At 42.7% G+C, this 16,961-nt stretch overlaps 1 protein-coding gene across 21 annotated transcripts in view; it reads left to right on the forward strand.

Annotated features, from left to right (window-relative positions):
- Positions 1-16,961, forward strand: part of ABLIM1 (actin binding LIM protein 1) — a 290,923-nt gene that overhangs the window by 181,133 nt on the left and 92,829 nt on the right. For all 21 annotated transcript variants that reach the window (XR_012498401.2, XR_012498399.2, XR_012498397.2 and 18 more), the window contains one exon: positions 611-720. Coding sequence is in view for 14 of the 21 variants with exons in the window: in XM_074339011.2 (XP_074195112.2) it covers positions 611-720 (110 nt within the window). In the remaining 7 variants the exon portion in view is untranslated. The remainder of the gene's footprint in view (positions 1-610; positions 721-16,961) is intronic.

A 16,961-nucleotide genomic window follows, 5' to 3' on the forward strand; every position in this document is an offset into this window, starting at 1 on the left:
TGAATGTCTCATGTGAAAGGAAATTATCTTTCTGAAAAGAAGATAATACTACTTTTTAAAGAGATATTTACAGCATTGTCACATTTCTGCGAAGGGACACCGTCCCAGCTGTATGATACATTCAGGTCACCCATGCAGCTGTCCAGGACAAGTCTTGTTGAACAGACTTTGTTGCATAGGTCTAGGGAACTGAAAGAGTTAATGTTTGACCTGTAACCAGTTCTCGTGGGGAGGGGCCTTCCGCTTGAATAGGAATTTATGGCATTTAAATGTTTTTTTTCATAAAGTATTTTCCATTTGGAAGATGGAAAACTTTACTGCGTGTGCCCCAGTAAGTGACTTGTTGGAACATCCCTCCTCTAGTACGGAGAAGCGACTCATTCCCATTTACTATCTGGTTGCCCGTAGAAGCAGTGCATTCTTCTTAAGAGGCACGTTTATTTTTTGGACCACCTCCAGCTGGCTGGCTCGGTTAAGACTGCATTTCAGACATTTTGGCTGGTGCTCCTGCAAGAAATGAATTGGCACTGGAGGGCAGCAAGCAGAAGGAATTAGGAAATGGAATAAAATTGCTGGAATAATCTGGAGGGCAATGTCTTTCTGTCTCCAGGCGCCCGTTTCCACCCGGAGATCGAGTCACGTTCAATGGGAGAGACTGCCTTTGTCAACTGTGTGCCCAGCCCATGTCGTCCAGCCCTAAAGAAGCCTCCTGCTCTAGCAGTAAGTGCCCAGCCACCTGCTGACATGCGTTCCTCGTAGCTCAAAGGTCGCTTAGGCAGGTGCCTGCCTTTTTGGGAAACTTGGTTAGGTGGGGCCGAGAGGAGTCCTATAAGGTATTCTCAGTTGTAAAACATGAAGCCTTGACTAAAACCCATGCCGTGAGAAGCACCTCCCTTATTTCAAAAAGATATCAATAGAATTGGACATTAAACTGTGAGTTTTGACAGTATGTGAGGGGAAAAGAAGGATAAAGGCCGTCATTAGAAGGATTAGAAATGCCATCTCTAGTCGTGGAGGTTGAGATATGAGAGCATTTGGTGGTAATGTGACTGACGTCTCTGTGTATTAAAAATAAAATGGTCCCCACTGTGCCTAGGGCCAATATGATGATTGATGCTTATCCTTAAATAATTGCTTATTCTTTCTTACCCTTAAATACTCTTTATTCGCCTGGAGGGTTTCTGATGTTGATTCATTGCGCAGATCATTTGTTGAGTACGTACTGTGTGTTTTGTTGTTCACACTGGTGACATAGGTGTGAACAGAACAAACTCAGCATCCTCAAGAAGCTTACTTTCTAGTGAGAGCAGATAGACATACGTGCATACACAAAAATACCTATAATGTGAAAAGAATTAAAGTAGTAAGAAAAAGGGTAAGGGGCGTCATTTATATGGGACAGTTCAGGGGGAGGGGGCTCTCGTAAAAGGTGACACCTAAAGAGAGAACTGAAAAAAGTGTGGGAACCAGCTATACATACATGGTGGAATTTGTGTGACAAGGCTTTTTGTCTGATCTGTGGGAATCTTTCCCAAAATAAAAATAGTGGCCAGGTGCACTATTTCTTCTAGTAACCAGTTAACCTGTAAGTGAGATATACTCTGAACTCTGGGCACCCAGCAAGGAAGCTGTACTTCCATCTCTTTCCTGGGGCATTAGGAAGTGGCATGGAGGCTTGCTTTGGTCTCGGTGGATATGCCAGTCCTTGGGAGACCTGGAACAACCGCCTTTAAGCCCTGCTGCTCTCAGCACATAACAATGAGATAAGCTACTTCTGCTCCAGAGGAATTCTGCGCCATTTGTAACCATGACTCCAAATCTTCCTGTTAAAGCAAAAGAATCCTGATACCTATTTAAAAAATAAGAATATTCTGACCAAATCATTTGCATAGAAATTGGATTTTGACCATTGGGAGGGAAGAAGAAACTAAATGTGTTCGAGTATCTTCTTCAACACAACTGGATCTGTACGTCCTGCCAATAAATACTGGCCACTTGGGGAGGGCAGTGGCTACAAAGCAGCGCACGATCCTACACCCCTACTAGGATTTTGACTCCCTTATTGTCTTTACCTACCCTGCCCAAAGCGTGTCACGGGGAAGGTGACCTGGGGTGGGAATAGTCACCCATAGTGTGGGAGGGCTTGCTTTACCAAGAACATTACCAAAGACATTGGAGGAATTCTTCAGACTAATTAAGAAAAAGAAGATTTTATGAGTCCCAGGATTTATGTCCCACGAGCATGCTCAAGGTCACACAAGCTATCTGATAATAAGGTCGGATTAGAGGCAGGCTTTGGACTCCAGTTTTGAGGTTCTCCTTTTGTTTCAATAGGAGAATTCATTGTTTGCATTAGGAAACAGAAGTGGGATATTGTTAAAAGCTTCCAGTCCTCTCCATCTGTGCAATTTGGAAACCTGTTTCCTAGTCATGGCTCTACCAAAATGGCTATTCCAATTTTTATTACTCATTTTGTTTGCTTTGTCTGTATTTTCTATTTTTATATGACATACATGTTATACACATAAAAAAGAAAAATGTTAAGTGTAAAAACGTATCATACTCGAATGCGTTACATCTCCAATGCTAGAGGTGATAATTACTGCTCATGTGCAAATTGTTAGAACAAATCGTATTTTCTCCTTTGCTCCCAATGGATGGAATCTCAATTCTCTGCAAATGCTCTTTGATCAGTTCATTGTTATTTTCAACAAGCACTTGTCTATTTAGATAAGTACTCAAATAGTATTTATGGGGCATATGGGGATGAATGTCTGTCAAAAAGAGAGCTTTTATATATGGATACACACATGCAGAATACCCAAACGAGGCAGGCATGCAAATACTAGAGCAAAGGAATTTTTAGCAAGTTTCTGAAATTCACTGGAGCATAATTAGAAAACATTTGCTTGATATTTGTAATTCCTGAAGAATTGCCTTGTACTTTAAAACTATTCCGATGTGACTTTGATTCTTATTTTTTTAAAAATAAATTTAAACTTGGCAAAGCTTCCTACATAAAAGGAAAAACTGAAACTCTTCTTTACTAATGTTCAGAATCTATGAAATATATCAGAGAGCCAAAGTCCTCTCTTTCCTTTGAAACGTTCTTTCAAAAACGAGTTTGCTCTTCTGAACCACAGTTTTATTTCCCAAACTGTGGCTGGTTTTCCACAATCACTGAATGGCAGGTGAAGACCGTGTGAGAGGGAGAGAAGCAAAGAGTGGCCAGCAGAAGCCAAGTCGATGACGGGATGAGAATTTACACAAAACAGTCTCGGTTTGACTTACTAGGTAGAGATGCAATTTGTACTTCGGCTTCTCAGGGGTTGCCATGTCTGTCCTGCTGGGATGGAGAACTCCCAGTGAAGAGCCTATGACGTCTTGGGCACTCGGCTCTGTGCTTCCTTCCACCTTACAAGAATTCTTCTAACCTTTGTATCTATTTCATTTTCTTTATCAAACATTCACATAGTACTCCCTGTGTATCAGGCACTGTGTAACTGATCTACACATTTCACCTCTGTTAATCCTCATAGCCACTGTATGCTTTGGAATGAAAACTATCCCCGTTTCACAGATGAAGAAACCAAGGGTCATAGAGGTTAAATGATTTGCCCAAGGTCACACAGACAGGAAGTGGTGGCGCTGGCACACAAACCCTGGCTGTCTGGCCCCAGATGCCGTGCTACCGTCCCCGACGTTTAGTTTACAATGTTGGTATCACTCTCTGATTTTCAAAGATGGGGTTGCTGAGGCTTGGAGCGGTGACCTGACTTGTCTGCAGATTTATCCATGTGTTCTGCCTCCACACGTTGTGCATTTTCTACCTGCCACAATTGCCTCCCTTGTTGTAGCAAGATTTGGTGAATGGAAACCGTCAGGAAGTTATAAAACAAACTACTTCAATTAAGGGTTATTGCCGCTGAATTAATTAAAACTCTTGCTGCATGCAGTCTAATACAATTTGAATTCAATAAGCAATAAACATTTTATAACAGGGAGATGATAGTAAGTTACCTCACAGGGTTGTGATGACTGCTTCTACTATAATAAAAAAAAAAAATCAGTGGCCTGTGTCTAGCTGATCCACAATTAGAAACAAAAATGTAAGTACAGAAGACATTAGGCTCTACGAGAAGGTTACACACACCCCTCTAAGGCTTCATTCTACTCCATGCTCCATGTATTTGCCAGTAAGTGCGGAACCGAATCCCGTAAGGGAAGGAGCCGTGTGAGGGGGAGTCTGTGTGTGACAACCTAGAGCGTGGGGAATCGGGTTTGGATTGTCATTTCCTACGTGACTCCTGTCTATTTCAGGCACCTGAGCAGGCGTGGGTTGCTGTCTACCACCACCCTTTCCATTTCAAAGGGTGTCTGACTAGTGTCTGATTGCATATGGGATGATAGACGCAGGGACACACACACATAAACACATCCGCAGCCACCTTCCTCCTTTCTCCACTCTGCCCAGTATTGCCATTATTCTGAGTGTCACTGGAACTCCTGTAGGTATCAACACAAAGGCTCTACCTGGACTGAATTGAAATCGTTTCCGATAAAGAGTCATGTGCATGTTTTCAAAGGGGAGGAAGAATTTTTCAATTATTTTACTTTTCTACTTGGTGCAATAGTTTTTCAGAGTTGCAAGATATTTTTTCTTTATGTTCTTTCTCAAAAAGTCATTTGCCAGTTGAGTGAGACTTGTCTGTTGAAGCACCTAAAGGTAGGTGGAGGAGTGATGATCTGACTGCCTGCGTCCGGTCCTAGCTTGGCCACTTACTGGCAGTCTCTTTACTCCTCTGTCTTCTATTTCCTCATCTGTAAAATGGGAGGGTAATAGAATAGAATTGGAAAGGAAAGAAGGAAGCTGACGTAGCATAATGGTTAAGAATGTGAGCTCTACATTTCAGAGTGCCTACCCTGTACGGTGACATGAGTAAATAGGTAACAGTGCTGTAGGCTTATAAAACAATAACTTACTCTTCAGGCATTGATTTCTGAATTTTTGTGGAGACATCCCTACATTTTGTGACTTTGCCCTTTTCACTCTCCTGTTGATTATCGCTGTCTTTATCTGCTCATTATATGTTTCCCACCAATATAAAAACCAAGAAAGACAGGAACACATCCACCCATATAGCCCACAGATTATTGAAGTTGGACTTATGGGGATGTGTTTTATGGTAGGATCTCCAAAACAGATCTACTCCTCCTTCATTAGACACGTGTTTCCTTAGGATAGGATGGCAGAGGAGGTTTGCTGGGACCCTGCTAAAGAGTGTGGGTTCCGGACAGGTTGGTGACTGGTTCTAATGCTAGTCCTACCATGTTGCCCCGAAAATATGACCAGGTCTTATATTAAGTTTTGCTCCAAAAGACGCATTAGGCCTTACATTCAGGGGATGTTACCCTGAAAAATCATGCTAGGGCTTATTTCCCTAGTTATGTCTTATTTTCGGGGAAACACAGTACCACTTACAGGCTGGGTGGCCTTGAAAACTCAGTCTCTCTATGCCTCTGTTTTTTTGCCTATGAAATGGTAAACAACAATAGTTCCTTTCTCAATGGGTTGTTCTGGGGATTAACATAAGTCATGTGCTGAAAAGAGTCATGACCTCTAGTAAGCACATCTGTATATTAACCGCTGCTCTTTAAGGAAGTTATGAGACTAGCACTTGAGCTTCGAGATCCTAAGACTCCAAAAGGAAAGAAGGAAGAGGACATAGCATAATGGTTAGGAGTGTGGGCTCTACATTTCAGAGTGCCTGGTTTGAATCCCAGTCCTACCTCTTCCTCGCCTAGGAGCCTGGGCAAGTCATGTGAAGTCACAGAATCTCTGTGCCCTCATCTAAAGATTGGCAAATAGCTACTTCCAAGGGTTGTTGTGAGACTAAAGGAGACACTACATAGGAGAACAGTGTAAATGTGGCGAGGACACTTGTGAAAACAGTGCAGGGGGAAACCCAAACAGAACAGAGGCTTTGTTGTTCCGTGTCCTGAGAAGCGAAATTGGGAAGATGAAGCAATGGAGCCAGGGCACAGGAGGCCCTGAGGAGTCTGGCAGTGTGGACCTCCAGGGGAGAAGTTTTAGCAGGTGAGCTGATGAAAACCATGTCCTAGGAAGATCAAGTGGTAATGGCGGTAGTGCTATGCAAAGGCAGTGATCAGGGTGCAGGAGACCATTAGTTGTGGGTACAGGTAACAGCTATGAGGAAGGATGAGAAGGTGAATGAAAAGATCGTGTCAACAAAAGATACAGGATGTCATTTAGGCATTCAACAAACATTTCTTTGGGCATCTATGTTCCCAACGCCAGCCAAATCCTTTATTACACATGATTCTGATACATGTGTCACAACTAAGAAACCAACATCGGTGCATGGCCCATTGCCTTTAAATTGTTCCGATGCATGCTCAGCTCCACCACCAAGATAATCAACTTATTCAATGTAAGGACCCTGTTGCCTTTCTCTCTTAGACAAGGTCTAGCGCATAAAGGCCTGGAGCAACATTCTGGAAATTGAGTCAAAGTCATCTCTCCCTCTACATAGGGTGAATAACCGTCTTTTTAAAAAACAGGTTTAAGTGTTCATTGTAAAACAATGTAAATATTACAGAAAAGTACAAAGAAGGAGATAAAAATCACTGGAATCCTGTCACCAAGAGACCACGTCTGTCAATATTTTGGTGAACGTTCTCTGGATATTGCTGTAAGTGCTATAGACATGTGCACAATTTTACCTAAATTCTTCCCCATAGCATGTTGTTCACTCTTCTCCTCATTAAAAACCATCTATTCTCTTGAGTGTCACACAAAAGGCCGAAAGCCTTGAATTCACTTAGGCCCCTCGGCAACAGGGCCAGCGCACAGGTGTCCTGGCCAAAGCTGGGCTTTGCATTTCTATTATGGCCATTATTACCGTGTAGCCCTGCTCGTGCTTTGTATGTTTATCTCTCCAACCAGACTGTGAACTGCTTAATGACAAGGACTGTATTTTTTATTTTGTCCTTATGAATAGCACTGTGCACATAGCAAGTATGCAATGTTCTTTTAATGAATGAATTGACACCATCCCAGGAGAGCCTTTGAGGAAGGAAATCTCAGCTCCCACGTCTGGAATGTTGAGTTCTGACCTGCTGCTTAAATGTAGTGGTTTTGTCAGAGTACATAGGGACAGTGTGAATGCATGGGAGGAAAGGTGTATTGGCGTATTTAAACTTGCATTTTTCTCATCGTATTTATAAGCCTTCCCCCTTATTCAATAAAAAGGGAAGCAGTTATTGCTTCAGACAAATTTGTTAGTGACAGAATCACAAGTTTTGTTTTTAACAAAGTAGACATGTCAGGGAATGTATTTCCCCAGCTTTGAGTCTGAGGTTAGAGGGAGGCCTCACCTGTCTAAGCATTTAAGTGCCAGCCCCTGGCCTGGAGGGGTAGGGGTCCAACCTGGCGTGACAGGTCCGATATTACTCTACTGAGTATCTATGGAGTGGGGTGGGGAGAGAATTTAGGATTTACATAGTAGCCAGAGGTTTACTGCAGACAGACAGGGTATGTTGCAAAGAGGAATATTATTACTATTCAGATTTTTCACACTGAAATATATAAAAATTAGGAGTCAGACCGAAAGATCCCAGAGCGGCACATCGTTTCATTTAGCCGGGCATCAATTATTTTAGTTGCAAGAAAGGAAGACAACTTTTCTGCTTTATAGGGAAAGGGTATAACTAATGGGCAAAAAGCGAAAGTGTGTATAAAAAGTGTTTTCAGTGGATGGAAAGTTAACGGCACTTTGTTATTTGCTGTTTTCATTTCACCAGGTATGCCTCTTACGTAATGAGACCCACACCTTCTAACTTATCAGTAAAACTGGAATTTTAATGATTGGAATAGCAGTCATTCCTCAGTTTATTTTTAACTTTTCAGTAGCAGTAAAGCTTTCGCTGTTCAAAAACTGCTGTGTATACCTGTAGTTGTATATTCCTATAGAGTATCCCAGAAAGATATCAAGAAATTGCTCTTAGCACTTGTCTCCAGCAGAGCGGAAGCGAGTGGCTGGGAGACAGGCAGGAAAGCAAACTATTTTTACTATATGAAAAAAAATTTTAACTGTGTGTGTATTACCTATTTAAAACCAAAGTACATTAAAAATAGCACAACGCTAATTTTACAAAATGAAAGGCCCATTCCAGGCTAAAGTCTCACTGCAGTTTGCCCGTGCTATGACCTTCAGCTGTGTGTGTATTAAGTGGCTGGTCACATGATGAAGGTACTGAAACTGACGTTCTCCCCCTTTTCTTCTTCCTGTCTCTGGAATAGAGGGAATAAGCTGATGTTTGCTAATGGCTATTGAATCTGAGGAGCTGACGTAGAATTCAAGCCTGATTTCCTCTTTGGCAAAAGCCCATGTGTGCTGGGTGACCATCGCCAGTTAAAGATTTATTATACAACTCTTCACCTGGTTAAAGTTTACAACAAAATTAGGGAAATCAGTGCAAAAACAAACCTTGATACAATTTTTTTAAATTGAGGTAAAGTTCACATAACATCAAATTAACCACTTTAAAGTGAACATTTTAGTGCATTCATAATGGTGTACAACCATCACCTCTGTCTAGTTCCAAAACATTCTCAGCACCCCAAAAGAAATCCCCATACCCATGAAGTAGTCTCTCCCTGTGCCCACCTTCGCCCAGCCCCTGGTCTGCTTTCTGTCTCTATGGAACTATTCTGGATGTGTCGTATAAGAGGGATACAGAAGAGCATGGCCTTTTGTTTCTGCCTTTTTCCATTTAGCGTAAGGTCTTCAAGGTTCATCCAGGTTACAGCATTCATCAGTGCTGCATTCCTTTTTATGGCTGAATAATATTCCATTGTATGGACAGACTGCAATTTGGTTATCCATTCATCTGTTAATGGATAGATGGGTCATTCCCACCATTTGGCTATTGGTAATAGGGCTGCTGTGAGCATGCGTGTACGAGTATTTAAGTCCCTATTTTGGGTCTTTGTATAGTTTTAAGAGGGGTTTGCTAGAACTATCCCAAATCTTGAAAGCAGGGGCTGCCAATTTTCTAAACCTCCCCTGGAAACTGTTGGGTCAGTGTCCACTAGTGTCCTGTGGCATCGGCACAAGTGAATGGCCCCCTGTGATTGCAGGTGGCAGCCTTCATCTGGGGCGTGTGTCTTTCTTCTTCCCTTGTTTGCTTCCTTCCTTTTTTCTTTTCTACCCTTTCTCCTCCTCCACTACTGGCCATAGCTTAAGTAGAGGACTACTTGAGCACTGCCAGCTGGTAGAAGTGTGACCCCAAATTTTCCAAACCCTGTCCAGAAAAGATATGAGAGTGCTGCAGACTCAGGCTTTGAGCTTAGGACACGTTAGTTCTGTCTTCCGGCAACTGCCTAACAGTTGCCCTTTTGAGGGGAGGCTCAGGGATCCAACAATGAATGTTTGCGAGCCCTGTCTGGATCAGACATGGTAATCAGCATGGGGAACTGCCCCAAGCACACAGAGAAGTGCTAGTAGAGCCTGGTGCTACGTGAGTGGCCACTTGCCCTGTCCTGGGGGAGGCCTCCGGGCAAGAACGCCCTGTGCACTGAAGCTGTGACTGGAGCTTTTCACGCATGCAGACTGGAAATCAGTATCCTTAAGGTTGTCATGAGACCATAGCCTCTTCTGAGAGCATCCCACGATTGGGTGGTGCTTGGCTCTGGTTTCATAACTTCCCATCTTCCTCTTGCTGTCCTGGTGGCATTTTCAGTCAACACAATCCTACTTTTATTCTTGGATCAATCCTTGGGATGTTTGTGTCATCGGAAATGATGCTGAGCAACAGTATGGGACAAATGTGGACTGACAGTGCAAGGGCGGGGCCCAAAAAGCAATGACCCTCTGGGCCTGTCCTCCAGCAGCTGGGCTTTTGGAGTTGTTAGCTGGGAATCTTGAAGTTCTGAATGTACTTGTTAGGATGATGGTTTATTCCATACATTTAGCCTCTTCTTTTATAGTTCTGAAAATGTGTGTGTGAGAACACACATATACACACTTATACTCACACACACTCCCTTTGATAGGACCTTAAACCTGAAAACTGGAGCTGGTAACAAAATAGCATTAATGTTTTACGCTATCATTTTTTCCCATTAAAGACTCTCTATTACTCCCCGGGAGATACAGGTGTGATATTATTGTTATGTTTAAATTATTTATTTTTCTGTTACAGTTGACAATTCAATATTATTATTTTATGTTAACTTCAGGTGTACAGCATAGTGGTTAGACATTTATGTAGTTTATGCAGTGATTCCCCCAATTAGTCTAGTACCTGCCTGGCACTATACATAGTTGTTGCAACATTATTGACTATATTCTCTGTGAGATGTGTTATTATTATTATTTGTTGTTTGTGGAAATGGAAGAGCATCTGTTCAAGAGATTCTTTTGAAAGGCAGTGGGCATTGTCTTTAAGCAGATATTAAAGTTCTCAGCTCCTAACCAGTTTTCAGCAGCCTTTTTAAAGTATATGTTCTGCTCCAGAACTGTACGCGCTCAAATACGCGGCATGCTTACTGTGTGTAAGGCACCCATGTCATCCACCCCGCTCCAAGCAGGCCCTGAGAAACTCAGCCTCCACTGGCACGTCGGAATCAGTTACTCAGACCAGTCCTCATGCTGTGCATGTTCGTGGGCCCATCAGAGCCGCCCTCCAACGGTAAACAGCAGAGATTCTCAGACTCAGCTGTAAGGCCTTTGGGGTCGGGTCTGGGTTGGTACCAAGACCATCTCTTTGCTGTTCACCCTCGTGCCCAGCACCACTAGCCATGGGATTCCTGCTTAATAACCTCGTAATCAGTAAATGGAGAGGGAAAGCACAGTCTGGCTCCTTTTAATTTCCCGTTCAAATCCTGGTCATGACTATGGGGGGGGGGGGGAACACACCCAATACTACTTGAAGGGCAGAGTATCTTGACCTTGAAAATCCCTAATACTCCTAACAGAATTCTGTGAGCACTGGTGTAGGGATCAGAATTAGAAGTTTCAGGTGTGTAAATGGTCTATATTTATGAATATTATGACCAAAGTAACTGAAATTGTATAAACATACGGGGCATACACTTTAAAAGGAGGAAATATGGGATTCTTTTTCTTTTTCTTTTTTTTGCCAAATATGAAATTATGGAGGACTCGGAAAAGGGCTGCTTGCCAGGCCTGCCGTCACCTGTCCTGATGAAGGCTGCTCATCTGTTGCTATTATGACTCAGGAAAGCTTGTTTGTTGTATAGTATTTGTTTTCCAAAGACAACAAGAACCTTCCTTAAAATAGCAGGTCAGAGGCTACTCTGGCTGGCGATGTTTCCATCGTGGCCATCAAGACAGCCAAGGGAGCAACTGACCTAAACAGGGACAGGGGTCACTATGGAAAGTCTGGTTCAAGGTTACAGACTCAGGCAGCATATAAACCTTTGAGCATAATTCCAGGCTATGTTTAGTGTATTTGAGATATAAATTATTTTTAGCACTGAGATCCCTTTTGCCATAGAGTGGCAAATACGTTGCATCTATGTGAATGTTCTGACCCTCCCCTAGCCCCCACCAGTATTTGTCTTGTGGTGTCCTACTGCTTGTTTAGCTAATAGCAGCATAGAATTTCCGAAGTTAAAAAGTACCTTTTTAAAATTAATTCTTGAAAAGCGCTTAGCCTAACACCTGAGCAGTTTCACATTCTTTTCACCTTCCCTACCTATCCCTTTTTCATTGTGACCTCGATGCCTGGGTATTGGCCAGGACATGCTAAAAAAGAAAACTGTGGACTTATTTCAGTGACTTGATTTAAACTTAAAAAAAAAAAAAAATGGACTGTGGCCAGTCAAAATTTGTTAGCTCATACATTTCTGGTTTGGAACCTGACAATATTGAAAAGCCCAGGTGAAGATGAAAGAGTCAACATTCGACAATATCCACTTGTTAGATCAGCATTCTTATTATTACCAAATGATGTCTTTTTGGTCAAGGAAAGGTTTGCAAATACCCAAATCTTTTAGATCTTAAAGATGGTATAACGCTAGGCCAACTATTATTACAATTAACATAAAGAATATCTGGATTTTTTTTCTTAATCCATGAGTTGCAAACTGAAAGGCCTACAAAAAAGGTCAGGCTGATAACATAGGTGCATGCAATCAGTTCAAGCATGACAACAGCTGCCAACTAACATTTAGACCCCAGCAGACTAGAAATATCTGCCCTGTAGAAAGTGGACAGCCACTCTGTGCCTCCAAACAGTTATTCCCAGGAAGGGATCCGTGTGTCAGAGGCTGATCTGACATGTGTTGAAGGCTTGTATCGAAGGCAGCTTGTTAACCAAACAGAGTCTGACCCAAGCTCAGGTCAACCTTCTCTCTGTCGCTTCTTTCTCTCCTTTTAGATACAGCAGCTATTCTCTAGCATTCTACCTTCACCATTTTATCACACAAGATAATGGGAAATCCATGTCCTGCAGGAACAGCTGAATGACAAGATGCGATGCCATTAAATGCAAGACCTCAAATTAGCCAAACCCTGAAACTTAAATTTGTCTTTTGTGTTTTGTTTTCCCTGAAACTCCATAGATTGAGTCCTGGCCAGGTATAAAGTGCCTCTTGTTAACAGTCTATTAAAAGGGCACCACTTGAATATTTTATAGGGTCTCCAAAGTCTTATTTCATTTTCTATTAATAACAACCTAAATCTGGTATGATTTTGTTTCTATTTTTCATCCACGTGTATAGCCATGAACTTAGGTGCTAATCTTTGCTGATGACTGATAAGAGTTTCTTTTTTATTTTTATTTATAAAAAAAGGATTTCAGGGAAAGCTTGAATTTTCTGGAACTATGTGGGCAACAATTTCAATACAGAAATTTGATTTTATTTTTATCTTTTTATTCTTCATTGTTGAAATTTTACAGTAAAGGAAGGAAATACTCTGACCTGACTGAAAATCCCTATGGACATGTTATAACATCTCAGTATCTCAGAAGCATCGGTTAAATTAGTAAACTCTCTGTGGTCCCTGTTGTGATTTATATTATTTTCATGATAATTCTCTGCTTATACAGTCTTTACCCTCAAGTGAACCTCATGCTCAAGTTCCAGCATGGCTGTTTCCATGCATTGACAGCAGAAGAGACAATAACCAGGGAAATGAACCCATGATGAAAGATTTAAATCCAGAGATGCCTGGTAAGCTGTCAAGGCCTGGGTTTGTGTGTATCTGAGAAGAGAAGATACCCAGTCTGCAGTTAACTGGACACTGTTTAGCTGTGTGGCCTTCTGCAAAGCCTGGAACCACCCTGGGCCTTAGCCTCCTGAGGGTAAAATGAGGCATTCCCATCAAATGGTCTTCAAGGCCCTTCTGGCGCTCCGATGTTCTGTGAGCTGTAAAACGCGAATAATCCTTGTCCTTCCAGATTGGTGGGAGCCCTGAGAGTGGACAGAGATAACAGAAGTGCAAGACCTTTAAAAAGTTTAAACGCTGAATAATAACAATAATAATAAAGTTAATATGATGTTGATAATGATGCTGGAACCAGAGAAACCAAAATGGCTTCCCCACAGGCTGACAGTGGGCTGTAGTTATTTGTGAAAGGGAGGAGAAAATGCACATTTTAGGAGATTTCTACAACCGTGAGAACAGATGTTAAATGTTTACCGTGTCCCTGACACTCTGTTCAGTAATTGTGCATATTCTCTCCAATCCTCACAACAGCCCTGAAAGGTAGGTATTGTTAACCTGCCCATTTTACACACGAAGCAACTGAAGCCCAGTGGTTACCTAGCTTGCCCAAGGTTCCTTTGCTCAGTGTGAGAGCTGGAACTTGACTCCAGGTTTCTTTGCCTCCAAAGTCTTTAATCACTGTGAGTTGTGCAACTCACAATGAGTGTATCGAATTAGTGTACAAGTAGTGTATAGAATGGACCAAAACATACAGAGGACAAAACAATGCAGAATCTTATTTTTTACCGTTGCTACATTTATTATCCTTTATCAGAGCTCCCTTTCCCATCCTTAATAGTATCTCAGGCACATCCTGTAGCTCCGGTCACTTTCAGCTCGTAAAAGTCCAGTCTAGTTGGAACCTTGATTCTCGTTTCCATTTCAGAGCTGCGTCCTGTTTCCAGCTCAGGTGCAACCCAAATTGGAGACCTGCATTGAGGAAGTGGGCACAGTGTGTTTCACTCCTTCTTTACCTCCTTCCTGTCTTACTTGTGACTCCTTTGTGGCCTGAGTCATGGACAGGGGGATTAGAGGTAAAGGGGACAAGGTGTTGTAACTCTGACACTGTCATGCTTCACTTTCAGCTAACATTGGCTGAGGCACAATTTGAGATCCTTGACAAAAGCAAACAATTTCTGGCTAACCTGTTGTAAGAAACCCCTTCCTCCTTCCTAGCCTCAGGTCCTACTCCTTCAAGGTCACCTCATAGCCTCTTACTAACGAAGTCCCCCACCCTTGCCAGGCAGCTTTCTCAAGTGCATTCATTCAAGGTGCTTGGGTGTGGGTACCAGCCACAGAACACAGTGCATCCCCAGTGAGCTAAACGGTGGACGTACACACCATTCCCACTTCTGTCTTCTGTCTTAGCCTGCCCGCTTCCTACCTTCCAGATCTTCCAAGGTCAGCGGTCTCCAGACTTCTTGTTCATGAATGCTTCCAAGCTCCGGGGCGCTCCAGTCAGTTTGTCCCAAAAATCTAACATCAAGCTTCTCTTGGGTCCCATGGCAGCACTAGGGCCTGAGTGTCCCCACTCAGTAAACATCTAGGTAGGGAGCAGGAAGCCAGTCTCCCCTGCCCTCGGGCCTCTGATCCTTCTTACAGCACAGGACAGGGCACATCACCACACTCCTGCTGTGTGGACAGCTCCCTGCTGACTCCCTCTAAGCCTTTTCTAATTTCTGATTTCATGGGTATTGTGTTTCCCTGACAGTAAGAGCTGGCTGGATAATCGGCTCTAATGCATCTTTTGGAGCAAAAATTAATATAAGACCCGGTATTATATTATATTATATTATATTATATTATATTATATTATATTATATTATACCCGGTCTTATATTAAAATAAAACTGGGTCTTATATTAATTTTTGCTCCAAAAGACACATTAGAGCTGATGGTCCAGCTAGGTATTATTTTCGGGGAAACACGATAGGTGGGCAATAGGGGTTGAGAGTCATCGGGTGGATTCTACTATTTTTTGGTACATCTGGCAAGGAGATTCCTAGCATCCATCTTTGGAAGGTGGATTATTTATCACCACCGTCTTCAGCTCTAAGACTATAAGCAAAAATTCCAAGACACTACGGAAAGTCCCATTCCGTATTCTGGAAACTTTGATCCCAGCTGTGTAGCCACTCTAAATGGTAGTTTCCAGCTTCATTCTTGGTTCTAGGTGAGACTGAAGCAAGCAGGCCTCAGAAGGCGGCGGAGAATGGGAATTCCGTAGCTACGCGGTTCCCTTTTCTAGAGCTGCAGGCCCTCAGCTTTCTTCTCCCGAGTGGCATCTTCACAGAATAAGACATCTTTTTGGCCCCTACTCTTCCCAAATGGGAAATTCTATGAAGGCAGAAATAGTTCTCAAGGAGAACATAGGTATTCAGGCCAACAGGACCTTAAGTGCTGCCCAAGTGATGACATCTTTCTTAGCTTGGGAACACCGGTTTCTTTGCTGAGAGCCATTTGTCCCTTTCTTCAGCTTAAATAGTTTAGAAGCCCAGGTGTCCAGGGCCCTATGCCAAAAAAAAAAAAAAAAAAAGTATATTAAAGGAGACAGGCGGGATGCCTATTCTCAGGGATATTTATTGCCTTTGAACAAAATGATATAAATATGGAAACAGATGTGTACTTGGGTGTTCAGATGGAGCTGGACATCCATGTTTAAGATGGAGCTTAAACGAGTAGCTGAATCCCTGCTTTACTCTTGGCTGCTGGTATGGAGAATGCAAGGCTAGGGGTGAAGTGTTCACATTTGTTGTTGTTGTTTTCCTTCCCTCACACTGGTGATTTTTTGTCCATGGTAGAATGTTGGCTAGTTGCTAGAGGGTTTGATTTCCTTGACCCTGCTCCATATTCACCTATTCCTGACTTTGGCAATAATTCCAGTGCCAATCACCAGCTTTCTATATTTATCAGCAGCTGCTTCTGTGATGTGGAAACAATTTTCTCAACAGCTGAAAACCATGAAGATAAAGAATAGGACATGTTGTTCTTTATAAAGGAGTCAGTTGGAGTGAGCACAGAGGAGTGAACCATCCAGCACAAACCTTTGTCTGCGTTCTTTTTCCACTTTCCCCAGCATGACACCAGCCTTAAGTGCAGAATATGGTTTTGTCCAGAGAGGAATGGGTAGCCTCTGTGGAATGCACCAGAACACTTTGCATCAGCTGATGTGGGCCAGTATTCTACTTTCCAGGAGGTGGTCTTTGTTGACTTGTTTGATATATGTCTTAAGGGTCGGGAAGCAGGAGCCCATGCCAGCCTCTTCTTCCAGGCCAGCCTTACTGGCTAGCTTGCGCTAGGCAGTCAGCATTTGGTGAATGCTTTTCTGGACACCATTATTAAAATCAGTTGCTGAACATCTGCCCTCCAAAGGACATTGCAGAGTGCAGAGGGTCTGAGAAGTACAGGACACCACCTGTGAGTCAGAGGTTCCCAGACTGCAAAGCACTATGGCTAACTGACTGTGAAGAAGAAATGGTACCACCTCTATAACCACACAGTACCTGGTTCATTGAAAGCCCTCAGTGCAGAAGACCAGAGAGGTCATTACCGCTCCTAAATTGTGTCTCAGCTGCTTTTAGAGCTCTGGGTTATCTGGGCATTAAGAGCCCAGAAACATAGTATTTAGGGTTCAGAGAAAGTAACTGACCCATGTTAGTCTCCAAATCCTCCTGATCGCAAAGCCCATGTTCTTACCATTC

Source organism: Rhinolophus sinicus, chromosome 15, assembly GCF_057876585.1.
Source record: "Rhinolophus sinicus isolate RSI-liver-muscle chromosome 15, RSI-T2T, whole genome shotgun sequence".
Lineage (NCBI taxonomy): Eukaryota > Metazoa > Chordata > Mammalia > Chiroptera > Rhinolophidae > Rhinolophus > Rhinolophus sinicus.